Genomic DNA, 20254 nt, shown 5'->3' on the forward strand with positions numbered 1-20254 from the left:
TTGTATGAAAAGCGCTTTGGGTACCAATTCGCATCAGAACATAATTTACGGCAAAACATTCATCTTCCCTGTAGCGAATAATCAAGTTTATCCTTCGTAAGTGCACATTTATTCCATGAAATAATTCTAACAGTGAAAATAATTAAAATCTTTTCATTAACACGTATTTAGATGGATTGTAGAGCGGTTTTGCCTTCGATAGTGGCTTTCCTCAAAACAACAGCGTGTCTAATTTCTCGCATCGTAATATTCGTGAAGGTAAATCCATGCCATAAATCTAATAATGGTTTATTTGTCTTCCGAAATTCACAATCTCAATGCATTTTCGCTGCTAAAAGAGCATCTCACTTAATGCCTAAAGATTAATTGTGCGAAGGAAAATGTGAGAACATTGTGAAGAAACTTGTTCATTTTCCTCTTAATAGTCTCATTGATGTGATGATTAATTGTTGAAAGTGGATGGAGGTCATCTATTTCCTGAAATATGATTATTTCTGGCGAGTGTTGGGAAAAACTTTCACATGATGTGGTTTCCGGAACACAATTTGAGAATCGCTGTAGCGCGTAAGAATTATAATTGGTCCACTTGCCACAAGATCCGCTAGTGATGAATGTTTCATTTGCGTTTCAAGTTTGTTGAATGTTGCGGAAAAAATTGTTTTGTTTGCGATTTAATCTTACACCATCAAATTTGCTGCGCATAATGTGAGGCATAGTGTATTTTCTAAAACTGTAGATTACTTAGGGTATTATTATATTCTTCTGTGCGTTATGAAATATTCACTGCAGTTCTGCCCCTGAACATGTTTCGCCAATGCATTTTTCAAAACTTTCCCCTATTCTCCGCGAGAGTCGCTGGCAGCGCTTAAGCGAACATGTGTTTTAAACAGGAATCATCTTGAGCTTCGTGTTTATGTCGAATCGTGAAAACTGTGTTTAAAAGCAGCGAAAACTGCAGAATGAACGGCAACAAGGACATTCAGGAAGAGAAGCTAGAAGTCAGTGAGAAAATACGTGACACCACAGCGGCAAAGGGGAAGAATATCGAGGAGAAACCCAAGAAAGCCGGAATGGAGGAAAATCAATGTGGTCTTTTCGCACTTCGCGTGCTTCGGAATCAAAAACTAATCTTGCAAAGAAACTTTACTCGCACAAAGACCCAAGACCGGCAGGACGTTGTACAGAAGGAGCCACTGGAACCTGAACTCAAGCCTGCTGAGGATTTGTATGAACAAACGACTGTGTTAATGAATAGCATTGAGATGCACTCAAAGGTGAATATTCTGCATCTTTATCAGTACAATATATTGATGTCTTTTGTCTCAATTAGTCCATGCAGTCGCTGAAGCAGGAAATTGAGATTCTCTCGACGAGTCTCCAGGACAAGAAGATGAATATAGAGGAGCTGAAGTTGCGCTGTGAACTGGAGGACAAATCCATCAGGGAAATGATTGAGTCCACACAAAGGAAAAATTTGGAGATGAAGGCTAAGTTGCAAAGCTTGTTGTAAGTTTTCAATGTGCTTTTTATACTAAAACAAACATGAGGTACAGAAAAACCCACAATGAATAAGGTTTTCTGTTTGAGGTGATAGTTTATCTAATGTTCTTAATATCTTCATTTAGATCCTTTTAAACTAAGCATTATCTTAATAGACTTGATTCGCTAGATTTCTTCTGGAAGAATGAATAGTAGAATTCAAGTATTAAACACATGAATTTGTATTTTCCCGAGTGTAATCTCTCATTTCTCTTGTGACGCGCAATTTCTTCTATTTTGCACATGTAGTATTGCTTGGAAATTGTATGGCACACGAGCATGAGCGGCCACTTTGGTCGTGTGATGAATAAGTTAGTTTTAGAAGGAGATTCTAACTGAATGTTTGCACAATGAACTCGTCCATTTAGCAAATATATAATTCACTCCAAGTTTGAAGAACTATCAAAATCGCCTCTGTACAATGTTTCGTGCAGCTTAATAAACTTTCTTCTGTTCGAAGTGAGTGTCAATAATTCCAATTTTTAAGAGTTTTCTTTTAATTTCTGCAGTGCAATTATTTCTGTAGTCTTGTTCGTGCAATCTTCTCCTCTATTGTGTACATTACATTTCCATTTTCCACTTACAGGATCAAGACGAAGACACTCGACGAGAACATTTCATCTGTTGAAACGGATATACAGCAAATTAATCAGCGATTTGATGAAATCGCCGAGAAGATTGTTGAGATGAACACTGAGAAGGAATAACAACTACTTAATGGCATAAGAGAAGGAGATTATTCATATTACTTCTTTATTTAAACTATACGTAACTCTCAATTTTATACATTGAAATTTCTCTATTCTAAAATGGGTTAAAGTTCTGGACATTTGAAGAGAGAAAATACAGAACGAGCATTGCCTATACTGTACAATTAAAATACATATTAATTATTTCTTACCACAAAAGGATGGAAAAGGGAATACATTGAAACCTGTATTAATTGAATATTAAATTTATCACAGATAAACTTATGTCCTATTTTGGTGCACACATTTATTGTGGGGAAAATTGGCGAATACATTCTTTTTTGGCATAACTGTCGATTTTGTATTGACTTTTGCTTGACATCATTATCAAGTTGACATGGGAATCCTGATGGTGTGATTTGTGACTATAGCAAGCTGTAAAGCTCTTATTGAATATGTGTGTCTCGAAATTCGATGGAATGTAGCGTGCTTTCCTTCTTGCAGGGTCAATTATTCGCCTCCTCGCTGATTGGTGGGAAAACATAGTCTGGCCCCAGGTCATTGAAGTCTATGTAGATTTTCTGCTGCGGCGGCTCCAGCTTCGCCACGAGCTCATCGAACGTTGGTCGGTCCTCCGGATGCTCCTGCCAGCACTGCAGCATCGTTCGGTAGAGATCCTCTGTGCAGTTGTCCGGTCGCTGCAGCCGCCGTCCGGACATGAGGTACGACAGGAGCTCGTGGTTCCCGATGGTGGGATATGGAAAACCGCCCAGAGTGCCGATTTCCCACAGCACAATGCCAAAGGCCCACACATCGCTCTTGCTGCTGTACAAATTGTCTCGCACGGCCTCTATTGAGAGCCACCGTAGAGGAACACGTTTGTTGCGTGTGTTCACGTAAATGCCCGTCCTTGAGAGGCCAAAATCGGAGATTTTGAGCGTCTTCAGCTCATCAATGAGGATATTGCGTGCAGCCAAGTCTCGGTGTGTGATTTTTCTCTCCTCCAAATGACTCATGCCGCGCGCTATCTGGATGGCAAAGTTGTGCAGCTCCTTGTGATCCAGCACGTACTCGAGAGAGCCGACGCTCGAGGCCGAGAGATCGGCATTGTGACTCACGGTCGTGTAGAGGGCTGCAGGATGATATTGTAAGAGGACACCGTGTGAGAAAATTGGTATGTGTCGCGCGATAAAATATCATTTTCATGTGGAGAATTACATAATGTCTACATCGTCAATCAATGAACGCTATAATGTTTTCAGGATGGAAGTTACAAATAATAAGATCATGTATCACCTTTCTACCATTTCCCATCTCTTCACGACCAACTCTCACAAACATAGGCACTTTAATTGATGATTCAGTGTACTTTGAGAGAGTTTTTTGGTGAAAATAAAATAAAATGGTATAGAGAAAGTTGATATTCAGTACATTAAACCACTTTGAAGAGACGAATCAAAAATTTTAGCCCATGTTTTAGCTGATAAAAAGTAAAATTAAATACTTAATTATCCGTATTTCGCTGAGTTTACATGAGAAATGTCTGCTAAAGACTTTGAATTTTCCTAGGAATTTTCATATTTCGGGCTTTGAAGAAATTAGGAATGTGGTGAAGAAATTTTATGATTGAGAAAGTTTCAAATAAAGACAAATTTGGAGCCTATCAACATCAAAAATGGAGACACATATGCTTTGACACATACTTTATGGTTTATAAATTGACGTTACCATCCTCACTTTCTCTTAATGCATTGCGATGGGAGTTTTAAAGTGAATTCTTAAATTTATTTAGATTTGCAACACTTTTTTTTTAATGCAACACAAGTCTTTTATTGGCCATTACAAATATGCCATTATTAAAAACAAGCTTAAAATCTTAATAATTTTAATCTTGTTCTGGATTAAATAAAGTATTTATTATTCAGTTTTTTGTTGATTCAATTTGTTTGTTCACTGAAATGTATTGCATTTTTGTGCCACAGATGTTGCAAATTATTATTTACATATCCCGGAAATTGCTGCAAAAATAAACACCACGAAGCCCTTGCTTACTTTCAGTCACTGATGGTCTCATCACGCCCGATGGGATGCTGTCTGGCTGGGTGATGTACGAGGCGTCGGAGTTGGAGCTTCTGTGCGTCGCCGTGAATTTAGCGTCATCCAAGTATCGTGCATGGGAAACATCAGTTATCGCCCCAAATGGGTAATATGTAAGTACAAAGAGAGCATCAATTGAATTGTCTCTGCCCTCATCATTAGAACTCGTTTGTATGTGACATTTTGAATGGGAAAATAATTCAACATTTAATCAGCATTCAATTGTTGTCCATTCTTTGGTGAGAGATTGTAAATTCTCGTCTTGTCTCAAGAAATTCATCTGTGAGTATAGGTTGAAGTCGTAATATAGGTCAATTTTCCCGAGGCTTTTGCAAGTTTAGAACTTTTTAACAATGTTTATCAGTGAATTCTAAATCATCATTTTCAGGTTTTGCCTTGTCTCATAAATCTCCATCTCAAAAGACTTAGGTATATTCATTTTGGAGAAGATTTTTAGCAATATTTCCTGACGTGAATAAATTAAATCCATCGATTGACTATTTGGCGTTCAATTTTTAGATTCTCAAGAAATTTTCCTTTTGACACGTTCCATTAGAGAAACAGATAAATAAAAATATACTTCATTTCATAATTTGAAATGTTTTACTATCATCATTAGCCAAGTCATTAACTCTGCAACTCATGCCTGGTCTGGTGAATTCACGTGGATGAATTGGTTGCAATACTATACTTTACTTTGTTCTGGGTGAATTTAATTTCACTCTAGCATTATTAATTATAATTGTGTGCATTGAGCTGAATCGTATATGAAAAATTCATCATTCATTCATCCTTTTTTGGTTCATCCCTGCAATTTGGCGCTATACACGGTTGAAATATCATTAACTGTGTTTATAAAAAATGAATACTTAATATTGAGAAATCTACAAATTTTGTATTTCATGCCTCATGGCTGCAAACAGATTGATTTTGCTGGATAATTAAACTGATTGCCTGAAATAGCAAAAACGTACAAAATATTTGATCTGGCCCTCCTGGGCCCTATATTTTTGGATTTTCAAAAGGATAAGTTTACCTTATGAGATTGATTTCATGTTGCAGAATTTATAAAAATATAATCGACAGTTTAAACTTTATAGAGTGAAAATTGTTGTTAAAATTTTTCCATTGCAATAATTTGTAGACTCATTTCAATCATCTTTTTTCTCGGAAAGTCACAAGGAGTGTTGTTCAATTTTTGTTTCTCTATATTCTGTACCATGAAATTCTAACGATTTTTTTTTCATTAAAATATGTTTCGCAAAAGCACAACGCTGGACTCTAAATTAAAATCTTCACTCTGTCGTTCAAAGATGGACAATTTCATTAGCTTCTTTTCATAAATTTAATTGTTCCTTTGACAGGTAACTGAAACGCTAATTTGCAGTATAAAAAGAATTTGTGCGGAAATTGTCCTCAATTATTAAACTTCCCTTCACACTGATAAGGATTCTCAGTCGCGTACCCAATTAGTCACTATCCGCTCAAGTTAAAATTTAATTTGCATATTTGTGTGTATTTTCCCTGGAGGTGACATGATTTTAAGTATGTACACAGAAAGTTTCACTCATTTAAAACGTCTATTGCGTGTATTTAATGGTTTGAGCCGAATTAATTTATAAGGAGACAGAGAAAATAATCAATTTTTCTTGATGATAACATAATTTTTCATATAAGGTTAATATGTGTGAATACATTATGGATTCACGGCATTTATCTATTCTAAATTTATAAGAAGTTAGACATGGGGCGACAGGAAGAAAAAGGATGTGTCTCCACAACTTATCACATGTCACGCTCTGTTTTCATAAGGTATAAATTCGCTCAGGGTGAAGGAGAGAATATTGTGCTCTAACATTCCAAGCACTCCCAAAAGCAATATATGATGTTTATGAAGCAATGTCAATTATTTTTGGTTAAATCTTTCAAATGGCATTTCAATGTTATACAATTAATTTTGATAGGACTTTTAGGAACGCTTTTCCTTCCTGCCTGTTACATTTTCATGGGTTGTAAATTACAATATTGCAGAAAGTTTGACTTACGACGCCTGTTGTGCCAAGTCGGGGTATTTGAGTGCCATTCCCGCTGGCAATCCATTGGGTGTTGATGGGGAGAAGTTCAGTAGTTTGGCAAAAGCTCCAGAGGGTGATTTTGTTGTCAGAGCTGGACAAACAGCGGTGGATCGTGCTTCATGCTTAGCGCGGACCTGTCGCAAGTACTGAAGCTGTGTGGACGAGATTGCAGGTGAGAAAAAGCACCCTCAGCATTGACATCAGTACTGTAACATTATGCCAATTAGATTTACTCACTAAATCTCCACAGCCAACATATTCCATCACCATGAGGAGTGGCTGACGGATTGTACAGCAACCGAGGAGGGAGACAACATTTGGATGACGACCCACTTTCTTCATCGTCGCAATCTCACTGAGAAACTCTTCGAGTTCATCAGCTGTCGGTTTCTCTGTGAAGGAAGGTAGAGGATGGCATTAAAGTAAGTGGTTTTCCTCCTTTTTTCATCCCATCTTAAGAGATAAGTGCTCTTTGATTCTACTCAGATTTTCACTAATTTAAAATCTCTCTCATGAGTAGTAAATATTAAAGCAGGATTCTAAGCACATATTGTTCATCAAAAATATTTAATTGGAATATCAAAGTGTTTCCCACATATGATAATATAATTTAATTTTTTTATAACCAGTTTAAACTTTAGCTTTACATTTAAATATACAAACTCTATTAGTATGCATGTGAACACATTGTATGTGTGTATATGATGTTATGAAAGCTTCTTATTCGCCTCGAGGAATTCAAAACCAAGTTCAAAATTGCACAGAGTAGAAATCTAGATGAAATTCTCAAAGCTCTTACAAGAATAAGTATTCCAAAAGTATGCTTATGAAGTTTCAATTAGTGCACACGTAAATGTAAATAATAATCTGAATAAGTTCTGGTGCGGAAAGCTAACTCGTGACTTTTCTATCCATTGTGGAAAGTTTCAATTAGTGCATATGGTTAAGGTTTATTGTGGATGAAGTATTTTCCCTCTTCACCTTTACTTCAGTTCATTATTTTTCGAATCTGTTGAAAAAATTTCCTCACCTCTGACACTATGTAGACGAAAAATCATGACTATTATATCAAATTCTGTTAGTTATGTATCAACTCAAATTTTTTAACGCTAGTTTTTGTGATTGGCAGTTATTAAAGTATAAATAAACTGGGTGTTTATTGTATAGACCGTGTGGAAATTTCCAAATAATATTGAAAAGGGTTTTGTACTTCAGAAAACTGAACATGATGAGAGCAAAGCAACACAATTATGAATAGATAATAAGCGCAATATTGCGCATTTAAGCAAAGTACAATATGTGTGTTCTATAGGTTTTGTAATAATATTTAATTGTGGTGAAAAATCGAACATAATTATGTTTCAATTATGTTTAAAACTAAACATTTAAATTTACATTTCAGTCGCACTAGATCATTTTCAGATCAAACAAATCATAATTTCCACTAGGGTTTTTCTATAGAACTCTTCCAATTGTGTAATAATCTGCATGCACTATATCCAGCTTTGCATAAGCTTAGCCGAGCGGATGGTTTCTATTCGATTCTCTGAATTTTCTGATATATTTCACACGTAACGGCTATTCCTTAAAACTAATTATTTCCAATGATTGGTTTAGGTCTGAAATGCAATAGGCTGTGTTTGATCCAATTATTCCTTTGAATTTGATTTCACTCATTCCCTAAATCATAGACAGCGAGTGTGAAACAACTTTCATAAGTGAAAAATTCTGCACGCTAGTGAAAAATTACTACATCATCGCGTTATAAAGTAAATTAGAGGAATACATCTGGGAATATATCTTAAAGAGTTCTGCAATTATGCAATCACGAAGAGAAGAATTACATACACTCGTCAATACTGCACTTAATCTGGAAAATATCGTCGATTTCAAAGCCCTTCACAAACTCCTGCATGAAATAGTAAATCTCCTTGAGGCACGTGATGACATTCGTGCTATTCAACAGAATGTGGGTCAAACCAATACCACAAGTGAACCAGATGGAATAGAAGATTTTGTCTGGAATAATAATACAGAGAATTCGATTGCTTCCAATCTCGTACATTCTGTGAACTCCCTTAGGGCAAGGATTGAAAGTTTGGAAGACAGCATGAGGAATCAACAAGTAAATAGTCAAATTAATATTGCATCCCGTCCCAATGACAATGCGAATCATCACAGCAAGAGAATTTACCCAAATGGTGAAGAAAAGGCAGTTAAATTCATTGCTGATCATATGAATGCTGCGAATTACTTGGGCTCTGAAATCATTGAGGAGGAAATTGAAAAGGTAGTAAGTAGACTGCAAGGTGGTCAACGAGATGGTCAAGAAGGTGGTCAACATGATATATCCAGAGAAGCGATTCAATTGACACAAAACACTTCATACGATAGGCAATTCAATATTCTCGATTGGACAACAGAAGATGAAGACGATTCCACGAATAGAATTATGCAATCAACTCCACCGGAGGGCATCAATTTGAGAAGGAATTCCAATTCCATTTCGGCCACTTTTAGTACAGAAGATCAATGGAGTGCTTGGATGAGGCAACTATCACAAAGTTCTGGTTTAAATCTCCCAGCGGAGCTTCGTGTATCATTCAACCAGCCTAATTGGGAAGATACATTGACAAAACGACTGAAAGACGTGGAGGTGAAGTGTGATCAATTACATGAACAACTAGAGGCAATGCATGATATGAGAGACCAATTAAGGGATAAATTGTCAATAGGGGTTTTTGATTCTGTTGTTGTGGAGTGGCGAAGCGCAGCAACGGTTGCGGATGATAGATCTCGGCAGGAGAAGAATGAAATTAATTGCAGAATTGATAGAGTCTCCGAATGTTTGGTGAATGTTCTAAAGGCCACTACGGATCAAGTTGATTGCCTTAAAAAGTTTATGGCCAATGAATTACTTTCCATGGAAAAGCAGCTGCAGAGAATACAGAGAAGAACACCAGATAATCGAGGTATTTTCTACTGACTCTTTGTCGTGCATGTGCTTTGACAATTTGGCATTTTCTTGCAGACCACGTTGAAGCGGCTGGCGGTAAAAATAAGATCCTTAATGATATGACTTGCATCTCCTGCAATAGATACGTTGCAATGCGAGTTCGAGAGCCATATTGCCTGAGTTCTATTGTGGCAGAACCACTTTTGAAAACAACACGCCAACCATTATTAAATCCTTGTGGACCAGCAAAAGCATCCAGTGACAGAAAGACTTCCGCACCTTTCAGGGAGTCGAGCAGAAAATCGTTCGAAAAACGTCTCGCCGGAGGGAAGCACACAATAATTTCCTCACATGACAAGCAATCATATTTTGCAATGGAAAAGGAGATTGAGGGAGGCCTCACTGAAGAGAGATTAATTTGTGTGGACACAGAAAAGCAGAGTGGAGAACGTGATGCAAGAATTTTGGGTGGAATCGTCAGTGGGATTTTGGCTTCGCGATCAAATGATAATCAAATCGATTAATTAATGTAAGTACGCAAACACCGCAACAGACACACAATACCTGCGGAAATATTTGACCTCATTGTCGTGTTTATACATACAAAATTATTAATAGAAAATTCATGGGTGGATTTTTAGCGGTGGAATTTTATTTTGTGACGACAATGCGGGGCATTTGAAGTGTTCCTTTCACGCACACAGAAATATCTACGTTTAAAACTCTACTGGGCATTACCATTTTCCACATTTTAATATAAACTAAATACTGAATGTATGACTTTAATCTAATGAGTAAGGCTGAATGTGAAATTATTCAATTCTCATGTTTCTGCATATTTCATGTATAGACAATGAAAGATGTTTGAGGAATGAGTGTGAAATGACAGAATCTATGAATTACTCACTTTTGAGCTGCTTCACAGCCACAACACGCGATCCCATTTTGCTGCCAATATTCTCAGCGCGAGCAATGAAAACGCGCCCAAAGGCACCCTTTCCAATTTCACGTCCAATTATGAGACTTGAATGTGGAATTTCCAGTGAATCCGCCTCACCTCGTGCTCGAGCTTCCTGCGAAAAAGTAGCATTTTTCCTGTTAATATCATGCGAAGGAATTCCACGCATATCATGCTTTTGTGGTAAGAGAGTCTTCTGACTGATAATTTTATAATTTCTTACAACCATGTGGGAAGTTCTATGTGCAGAAGAACGTGCCCAGCATACGTTTACCTATGTACATACTCGTGAGATAATACTGAGATGTAGAAAAATTGGATTTTAAAACTATGTACACTAGAATAGTGTTATGTCATGATGTATATGTGAATAGTTAAACTGAAACTTTTCGCTGAATGATACATATCTTCTTGCAATCGTTGAATAATGGATAACTTTTGAATATACATATATTAGGATTTCAAGGGTCTTAAAGTAAAATCTCGTGTTTTCAGCGCAAAAACAATTTTTCATTGTATAATGAAATGGCAAAGAATAACATTTACGAGATTTCATAAAAACTTTCCACAAAAGAATCTTTCTAAGCTACCTTTTTCATGCTGAAACTTTAAAATAGATACTCTGTTGACATGAATTTGCATTATATACTAGTAAATTGTATCATATAAATCTCAAATGGCATGAAAAACGCCGAAAAAGTCTCTGTCAGAACATCGGTAAAGTGTTAAAATGAGTTGTGTTTTAGATCTTTTTCAAAAAGTATGCTGACCTATGATAATTTGTTTGCCCAGTTTTCAACTGGAAATATTTGTCCAGCATTTTGACATGAAATATTTTTGGTTATTTAGTTATGTGCAAAGATAAAATAAAAAATTTAATTGAATAAAATAATTTTGCAGAATTTAAATGAGTCATTAAATTGACGTCAAGATTATCAGACCTAAATTTAATTTGAAATCGAAATTAATGCATGACAGTGAATTTTCATTATATGCATTTCTCATAAGGCAAGAATGAATGTGAATCATTCCGCATATGTAGCATGTGATTTGTTACTTTTTGCAAAGATCAAGCTGGAAACATGCATACATATGTATTAATACAGGCGACCAGTGCACACAATAATAGTGATGCTCTAGAAACCCACAAAGCTCTCGAGAAGGAAAATATCCCATTCGAGCTTGAAGCTGTACAACTGAATTTATATAATCTTATTAAAAGACCGATGTGATCTTAAGAAAGTGTCGAATGTGGCAATTATCAGCGCTCATGCACAAGGAAGGCGACAGACTGAGACAACAGAAAGGAGCAGTCTGTTCTGCAAATCCTAGAAGTACTTCGAAACTGTTAAGGCCAGTAAGAATGACATGAAAGGGCGGGAGTAGGAAGCCAACTCAATAAACTTGAAACCACGTGGCGAAGAAACCCTTGATGTTTCAAAAGTTTAATTACTTTTTTAAACCCATAAGGCAAATTTGACTAATTTTTTGTTCATAGCAGTTCATACATTTTCTCATCTTCAAATATTCTACATTGTTTATCCTAATATAAATAACAAGAACGCGTAAAAAAAAATAAAAGAGAAGCTTTATCTACATTTTTGTGAGAAATTATTAATTCACGTTGTTTCTTCTCAGGAATTCAAGGAATGATATTTACACAAAAGGAACACGCGTATCTATGTGGTATAACGACAAAAGCATTTTATGCTGCATGACTTTGAAAATTCGTGAACATTTCACCAACATCGAATCCATATTCGAGTTGATGAGAATTCATATCAACATTCTTTCCAAGTGAATGTGATGAAAGACACATTTTATGTGTATAAATTAATTACATGTAAATAGTAACAGACATGTTCTAAACTTTCCAGACACTGAAGAGGGAGAATTCATAATTAATGTCATGCAATATGGGCAAAGGTTTGAATTCTATATTAATTAATATCTAGTTATATCAGAGAGTATTCCCAGAAAAAGGTCTATATACAATTAAATAAAATTTGCTGACTGAAGTTAAATTAAAGAGCACAAGAAAGATGCTGACTGAAGTTAAATTAAAGAGCACAAGAAAGATGCTAATTACGCAATTCTACTACTATTTTTTAATCCGTTTATCCAAAATAATTCACGTAATATCAATATTTACGTTAAGCAAACGGAAGTAGTGCTTTGGAAACATTTGTAAACATCAATTAGAGACGTTTTCCGTACAGTTTTCACTTTAATTAATCTCTTCGCCCATTTTCTCGTCAGTGATTGTTCATCACGGACGATAGATTGAATGTGGTTTTTATGCTTTGTTATACCCATATTTGTTTTGTCAGATTCAAGTCCAATTTATTTCAATTAAATGGCTAAAGGGATAAAATTTATCTCTGTATATAGAATATTTATTTGCTGCTATGGATAATTGACACTATCCACATTACTAATATTACTTCATACAACTTACCAAAATATCTGTATCGATATAGAGAACATTCTCCTGCATGGAAACGTGATTCAGTCCTCCGCTGATGAATTGAAAGAAAAAAGAAAAAGAGAAATAATTTCTGGAAAGAGCATATTTCACATGAAAAGTGAAGCTTTTCATTGAGAAGGGTTTTCTTTGTCTTGTGTTGTACAAAAAAAGAAGGGTAAATTGAGCGATTTATTCCAAGCTTAAGCGAAACTCAATTCCACTTGATAACGTGGAATGGAAGGAAAATGTTTGTGGATTTGGCAAATAAAGAAAATTTTTGCACATTCATACTAGATTGGATTTGAGGAGCAGCGAAGCATCTTTGACAATTGCTTCAGGAAATATAAATATTATTGAAAGGCTTGAGCAATTGAAACAATTTTTTCTACTTCAGTTCCATGTTCATGAGATATTTACTGATCTCTCTTTTATACTTTCTGTTTATGTTGCAGCTTTTCCTTCAATCTCGTGTGTGTGTGTTTATAATTTTCAATTTGAAATAATCCGCTCAAATTTATTTGTCTTTCAACAGAATGAGGCTATGAAAATCACGATAGTGCTTTTCAAGGGGTCAATGGCTATCGTTAAAGTTGGTAAATGCGCTTCTGTCAGCTCAGTGAGATGACTTTCCCTTGATCTAGAGGATTACATTAATTTATCTAATTCCTTTCATCGCGCTCTTCTATAATTAAATGAACAGAAAATAATAATTACGCATACTTAGCGGCGAATGGCGTTGTTCGATAGATTCCTTGCCAGTTGTGCAGTCGCTTAATTCTCTTCAGCTTTCTCTGGTATCTTATACAGTAAATAGCCACGAAAATAACAATGGCAATTGGAATTACTGCCAAGAGCATCCACTGTTGAGATAAATATTGTGTGAAATATGTTATGTAGAATTGCGCCATACTTACCAGTATATCCTTGTTAATCACAACATTGTTCTCCTTCTGGTGCTGCGCCTTCCCCGGTATCTCCACAAAGGACACACTGTAGGTACTCTTGCAGTTTCTATTATCTATCACGTGTCCCTCCAATTTGTACCTTCGTCCTTCTTCTGTGGCATTCTTGGGTAACTTGTACTTTGCCACGCCGAATAATTTGGCTGAGCTGTTTTTAGTGTTATTCATTACCAGTGGCACAACCAGTGGTTCAAATACATTCAGTCGCAGGGGCAGCGTCTGATTTCGCACATTATATAAGCTATATTTCGGGTAAAGGGAAAACCAATTTTATAAACTCTCTTTGTGTATAAAATTTCATTGATAAATAAGACCAAAAGCTTCCACCCTAACCTTATGACAATATGATCCACAAAGACATCAGTGGGAAGTTGAAATGTCGTTGTTATATTCCAATCGATATCAATTGTCTGTGATAATGTGCTGTAGCGTCCTCTTATAGTCACATTGGGGAGTTGACTGGCGTAGTAACACGAGCATATATCATCAACACAATCTACAACACAATATTTGGTCGGGTTGCACGGTGAAGAGAGGGAAGAAGAAACGATAAATAAATATTGATATATGCCACCAACAATTATATTCACGCTATAGGAGCTTTTTTTTATCATACACCATCTATTGGTTAGAGATTAGCGTAATTCATTATACAATTTCGCCAGAAAACGTGCTTTGAGTTGTTGTTATTGTGCTAATAAGTCACATCGTGTTTGCGATGCGAATAGTAGAACAATAATTCATCGCATGTTTTCTTGGAAGGATTTCTCTTTCTGTGAATGTTTGTAATGCAAAATAATACGCATTAATATATGTATAATGACAGCTTTAAGAGCATTTTTTCATGGCTTTTTACATTAATTTTTCCAACGCTGGACAAATAAAATCTTTATGGGTAAAACATATTATGTACGTACAAGCATTGCGGAACGAAGCTTTTGAAGTATCATTATACTATATGTATTATCTGAAATGCAGCTTATTTCATACGCAAATGCGCTCTTAATTCCACGTTGTCTCTTACCAGGTATTTTATAAATTAAACTGCTTAATGGCTTCCAATTGGTGGTTTTTACTTCCAGCAAGTATGTGCATCCAGGTTCGAAATCACATTTTTTTGGCTCAATGTGGTGCGACGGATTTTGTGGAATCCGTAGTTCGCCCATAAACTTGAAATACATATATTGAAGGTGTGATATATTGAGTTCTACGTTGCAGATGAATTCATGACTTACGGGGTTTATGTTGTACTCGTAGCAGGGATTTGATGTGCAGTGTTTACTTTTACTCTCATGCGTGACATGAATGTCTATATTACTATCTATAAGTGAAAGAGGGGAGAAAAAATTACTGTAAGGAAAATGTGATGTGTGTGATGTGAGTTGCCGGAGAGCTTTAGCGAATTATGCAATTTTAATTAGTTTTTTCATGTTGCTTCACGATTTCCTAGAAAATGCAATATTTTACCTAAAGCTTTGAATTTTTCATTACAATTGTTTGCAGATAAAATTTTATTTATCTTTGTTGGTCATGCTAGATCAGCAAGAACAGTAATTATGAGAGTTTCATCAGCCTGAATTTGCGGCTTTGATGTTATAATTTATCTTGTAATTTATAAGAGACTAAAATTTCTACTCTGACCGCACTTAGTTTCAATATAAAATTTAATCGACTCATTAAAAGTTTTCGATAAAGAGTTACATACAATGTCGTTAATACATGATCTGGATTGCACACTTAATTGTTCTCAAGTTTCGCTGTATAGTTTATCGCAATTATTGGGGAGTTAAATCATATTATGTACACGCTTTTGCTTGAGGGTTGTCAATGTACATACGATGAAATATCTAAAATGATTACAATTTCATCATGAGCAAAGATACTTTTACTTTACCAGCAATTCTCTTCATTCCAATTCAATTTGCAATAGAATTTCAATGGAATATTTTGCATTTTTTGCAATTTTATCTGACATTCTTGTTTTGGATATACGAGTGAAGAAGCAATAAAATTCAGCTTCGTAAAATTAATTAATTTCTAACGCAAAGTGCAGTGTATTGTTCCTTCCCTTGAATTGTGAAATCACTGCACTCCAGGACGGGATAAAAGAGATTCAGCGAGAGGAAATCTTGTCGGAAGTCGTGCCGGAAATCAGCACAGGTCCAGTAACGCCGAGTACAAAGAATGCCGCGATTTCTTGTGACCAGATTCTGACGAAGTTCTTCGTCTCCACAGGAACTTTAGCCTCAGCATTAATTAATGTGTCGCTCACTTGTACGATATCGATAAAAATAAATCAACTTTAAATTCACCCCAATATTTGAACGTATCGAGAGCTTTTGCTTCTCTCCCGGATAATTACTTCTATAACAACGGGGCATTATAATTCAGGGGTTCCAGAATTTTATTAGTGATTGACATTAACTTCAGGAGTTCCATTTTTTATCCCCAACCTATTGAAATATTTTTAGAATAACAGGTATGGAGAGTTCTGTCAATATTTTTACGTTGAAAAAATTTAGGGACAATGTTATAATGATTTGCGTGAAAGTTATATAATAAGCTAGAGAGCTATGATAAGCAATGCATTGCAGATTCAATTTATTTCATAATGCCAGAATTTCAATATGTTGAAAGTATATTATGAAACTGAGCTTATGTCGTTCTACTATAAACATATACGTGGGTTTATAACACTTTAATTTCAGTAAAACCGCACTATTCTATGGAAAATATGAAAGCTGATGGAATTTCATAACAGAAAATTTTGAAATATTCCTTTTTATATTGTTTAAAACATATTATATTGCGAGCAAAACCACTGTATTGTTTTGCGATTGAGTGAAATTTGTTCATTCTACGCTAGAAACCGGAAACCATGAAGCATTGTGATGGAAGTTCTGCACCTAATAGGACTCGAACTTTTTATTGTATTTTTATAATATCAATACAGTCATTTTTTCCCGTTAGTTGGTTTCTGGCAAAATTTAAATTTACCGGAAAACTTCTGGTATTGGCGTATGCAAAATGAAATCTACAATATCAACATTTTGTCTTAAAAACTGTATCTATTTTTTTGCTTCTATAAATCTGCAGATATGTGTGTGTTAATCTTGGTATTGATAATACAGCTCCAACGTTCTTTTAAGAGCATGTTTGACTTGCTAAATCAATTCATATCTATCTTATACACGATGTATGGAGAGATTTGAAAAATAGTGTTGTTCAATTCAAATCCTTTGAAGAAATTTCTGGGAATTGATCGGATTAGAATTATCTGTCATGTCTTTGATTGCTAAAGTCTCTGGACGTGTTTTAGCAAGGAGTAATTTTATCAAAATAAAGTATTCACTCACCATTTGCATACGTTCCATTCCATTTTATCAACAACTGTATGGAGTGTCCATGATCTGAGACGGCTTCAACCTGCAAATCCGTGATGACTGTGCCAGGTGTTGTGGACATGGCCGCGGAGGTTTTAACTACATTTTGAGCCACTGCACTTTCAATGTTACACCGCACGAATCCAATTAGAAGTGTGTATAAAATCACCCACACTTGTTTCTTCATCTAAGCAAATGTCAGTTGTACAAATGCCAGGACTTCCTCATGGTGCGTATAGTCATCACTTAATTTATCACTACTGCTCAGTCAGCGGTGGGCGCTGTGAAAAATGACCCATGCCGTCCGGATGACTCTAATAGCACTAATTGGATGTTGAATGCACAAATATTTAGACAGTGTTGGTGTGATATTTTACGTGCTGCTTATCAGTAACAATTCTTCTCAGATAGTTCTTGTACTCTCTTGTGCTTGATATGAAAGTTCTCTTCCTTACATCATTCTGACAGACAATTGAGCATGTGAAAAAGGTAAGTGTGTGATGAGGTAATAGATAATTCTACAATACATATGCACATATGCTGCGCACTATGGGGTGCCCATCGTATTTAGTGAAACGCGCCAATAATTATAATTGATTTCTATGCCACCGAAAGTCTAAACATCGTCCAAAAAGTTATCTTATCTCACATTCCCTGCCTGATTCGTATTTTTTCGCCATTTCTTTCTTGCGCAGCACTCATTCTCCTCTTTAAGTCTTTCTTGTCACAAGTACAAAGAAGTCAATTATTTTATTATTTATTATTATTGGCAACTATGTGGCGATTAAATGGATATAAATAGGCTCTTTACTGTGATATACATAGCACAAAATGATTCTCCTCTACAAAATTCTCATGTGACCAGCACGTAAAACATGACAAATAGCACAGGAATTTTATTGGAAAATTTCAGGCGGAGGCGGATATTTTGCACTTAGATCACAGAACAAATTAATCAGGAAAAAAATTGACGGGGTTTCAATCAAGCCTGTTTACTAATACGCCAAGTTTAATGTATTCAAATAGCAAACAAACAAGAGTAAACTCCAAGGTTGGGGTAAATGATCACTGAGGACAAGTACGGGGAAGAGTGTCTCCTCCTTGCGAAGCAGTTCAATCAACTACTTTTCAATTATCACCGAGCAGAAATACGAGAGACCGTCGACGACAGACAGGCGAACAAACACAGAGAGAAAAGATACAAGTCCAGCAAACACTTATCACTCCACCGATGTACTTGTAATGGATAATTTGGAAAATCTTCTAACTTCTTGATAACAACCACGATAAGAGCAAGGTGTGTTAATTTTTAGTGGGGCTCTAGCGTGGAGAGCACTTTGATACAAACAAAATTAATAAGGCGAGTAATTTTTATCAAAACTCCCACTCTCTTTGCACTCGCATCTCGCATGTCGTGGTTTAATGCGGAAATTCTTTCTTCCACAGCACGCGAGCGCGGCATCTTGGCGCGAAAAGACCCTTTCATCGCGATGGAACAGCCGCGACTCATAATATTATATAACAATAAACATTGTCCCGAAAGTTGAACTGTGTTTAGTGTCGAATTTTTCCAGATTCTGTAAAATTACATAAAATACTGTTGACTATGCGAAGAGAAAATTTTCCCGGGAAAAACACATGATAAGAGAACATTTTGAGCTACTTTTCTGAGAATAATAAGAATGTTTATCTCTCACGAGCGATTGTGGGCGATAGATGCAATGTGTGTGTGTGTGTGTGTGTGTGTGTGTGTGTGTTTGTAGCTGAAAATTGCCTTAACTGATAAAACTGATTGCAACCAATATGTTTTTGATTCTGTTTTTCTCACATTTATTGTGAACTTTTCTTGCCTAAGTTTACAGTCAGTCGTGTGTCTATCTATGCTTTTTCCAACAGACTGGACAATCATTTCCATAATCTTTTCTAATTTATGTGCATGGAATAATTTTCTCTTCAGTTCTCTATGTGATTTCGATGGGATTTTGAAATTGTGTGTGAAATTGCTTACAAAGTTTATTATTCATATTAGTGAATGAGGATTATTTTGAATATAACATCAGTGTGCTCATTAGTGACGCTTGAATAGCACTTCAAGATGCCGTAACAGAAAGGACAAGAAATACTCATTTGTCAATGCATAAATTAGGCCTGTTATTGAACATCGTGAATGAATAATATTGTAAACTTCTGAATATTAAACATTTCATTCATTCATTATATGCATTGAGTTCTCATTCAAATTAATACATATTTTTGTGACATGTCAAATTCAATCAGCGAAATTTGAGTACAAATCAATATACAAGTTATTGCTTTTTCACATCTGGAATTTTTACCCAACACTTGAATTGTTTAACTTGTCTTAAAGCTGAATTCAGATAAAGGATTAATATAATTCTCATCCTACACTGCACGATTAAAGGCTTATCAAAACTCAAAATATAGTCTTCGAAATATATAATCACACAAAGTTCCAATATGAAGGTTATTGTGAATCTATTAATTAATAATTAATTAATTAATAACTAAAATCTGAACATGTGAAGATGCGAACTTTGACTTATCACATATCTAATCCGTTAAAATCAGAACCTTATTAGAAACGCTTTGGTCTTAGCTTTGACACTAACATTAAGTGGTAATTCATAGTATCGTTCGCATGATATTCAGCAACAAAATTTCAAAATCTCAATCTCATTCATGACATGACTTTTATGAAATTCCAACTTGTTAAGTTTCCCCTTGTTTTACTCAGCTGAAGCTCTTGAAAAGATTCCTCAATGGCTTTCGTAAAAGTAATTGTATGAAAACATTAATTAATTCGCAGTCGATTTTCAATAAGACAGTGATTGTTGCATTTAATTGACTGTAATTTCCAGAATTTCATCAACCCCTTTCCTTTTGTTTAATTCAATAAAATCTCAACTCAAAGCAGTTTGCAGTTCTTTCATGAAATTTTCCAATTTATCGCATTTGTTTACAATACACAATATTCAATTAACTTGCATTATTTGAATTGTAATTTTACATTTATTTATTTATTTAAACATTGTATTTGTTATAAACTTTTGGGAAGAAGGTAATTATGTATATAGATAACACTTCAGTTTCTTGTTTGCCGAAAATGT

General features: G+C 35.4%; 2 protein-coding genes across 5 annotated transcripts; one reads left to right on the top strand and one right to left on the bottom strand.

Annotated features, from left to right (window-relative positions):
• Window positions 1-243: 243 nt before the first annotated feature.
• On the top strand, window positions 244-2632 carry LOC132256921 (uncharacterized). Of its 2 annotated transcripts, XM_059753530.1 has the most exons (4): window positions 244-258; window positions 891-1274; window positions 1331-1506; window positions 2126-2632. In XM_059753530.1, exons 2-4 carry the CDS (start codon window positions 960-962, stop codon window positions 2244-2246), a joined length of 612 nt encoding a protein of 203 aa, XP_059609513.1. In that variant the 5' UTR covers window positions 244-258; window positions 891-959; the 3' UTR covers window positions 2247-2632. The 2 variants fall into 2 exon arrangements, with proteins under 2 accessions (XP_059609513.1, XP_059609512.1); XM_059753529.1 differs by lacking the exon at window positions 244-258 and having other exon boundaries at window positions 867-1274.
• On the bottom strand, window positions 2621-18483 carry LOC132256918 (platelet-derived growth factor receptor beta-like). Of its 3 annotated transcripts, none has more exons than XM_059753526.1 (13): window positions 18162-18483; window positions 17100-17449; window positions 14979-15064; window positions 14768-14912; window positions 14077-14239; window positions 13696-13984; window positions 13502-13641; window positions 12773-12833; window positions 10264-10429; window positions 6638-6792; window positions 6371-6552; window positions 4281-4360; window positions 2621-3360 (listed from the first exon to the last, which is right to left on the bottom strand). In XM_059753526.1, the coding sequence occupies exons 2-13, from the start codon at window positions 17311-17313 to the stop codon at window positions 2735-2737; spliced, it is 2307 nt and encodes a 768-aa protein (XP_059609509.1). In that variant the 5' UTR covers window positions 17314-17449; window positions 18162-18483; the 3' UTR covers window positions 2621-2734. The 3 variants fall into 3 exon arrangements, with proteins under 3 accessions (XP_059609509.1, XP_059609508.1, XP_059609507.1); XM_059753525.1 differs by having other exon boundaries at window positions 4281-4357; window positions 13496-13641; XM_059753524.1 differs by having other exon boundaries at window positions 13496-13641.
• Between the last annotated feature and the right edge of the window lie 1771 nt (window positions 18484-20254).

This window comes from Phlebotomus argentipes, unplaced genomic scaffold (genome assembly GCF_947086385.1).
Source record: "Phlebotomus argentipes unplaced genomic scaffold, Phlebotomus argentipes genome assembly contig_33, whole genome shotgun sequence".
NCBI lineage: Eukaryota > Metazoa > Arthropoda > Insecta > Diptera > Psychodidae > Phlebotomus > Phlebotomus argentipes.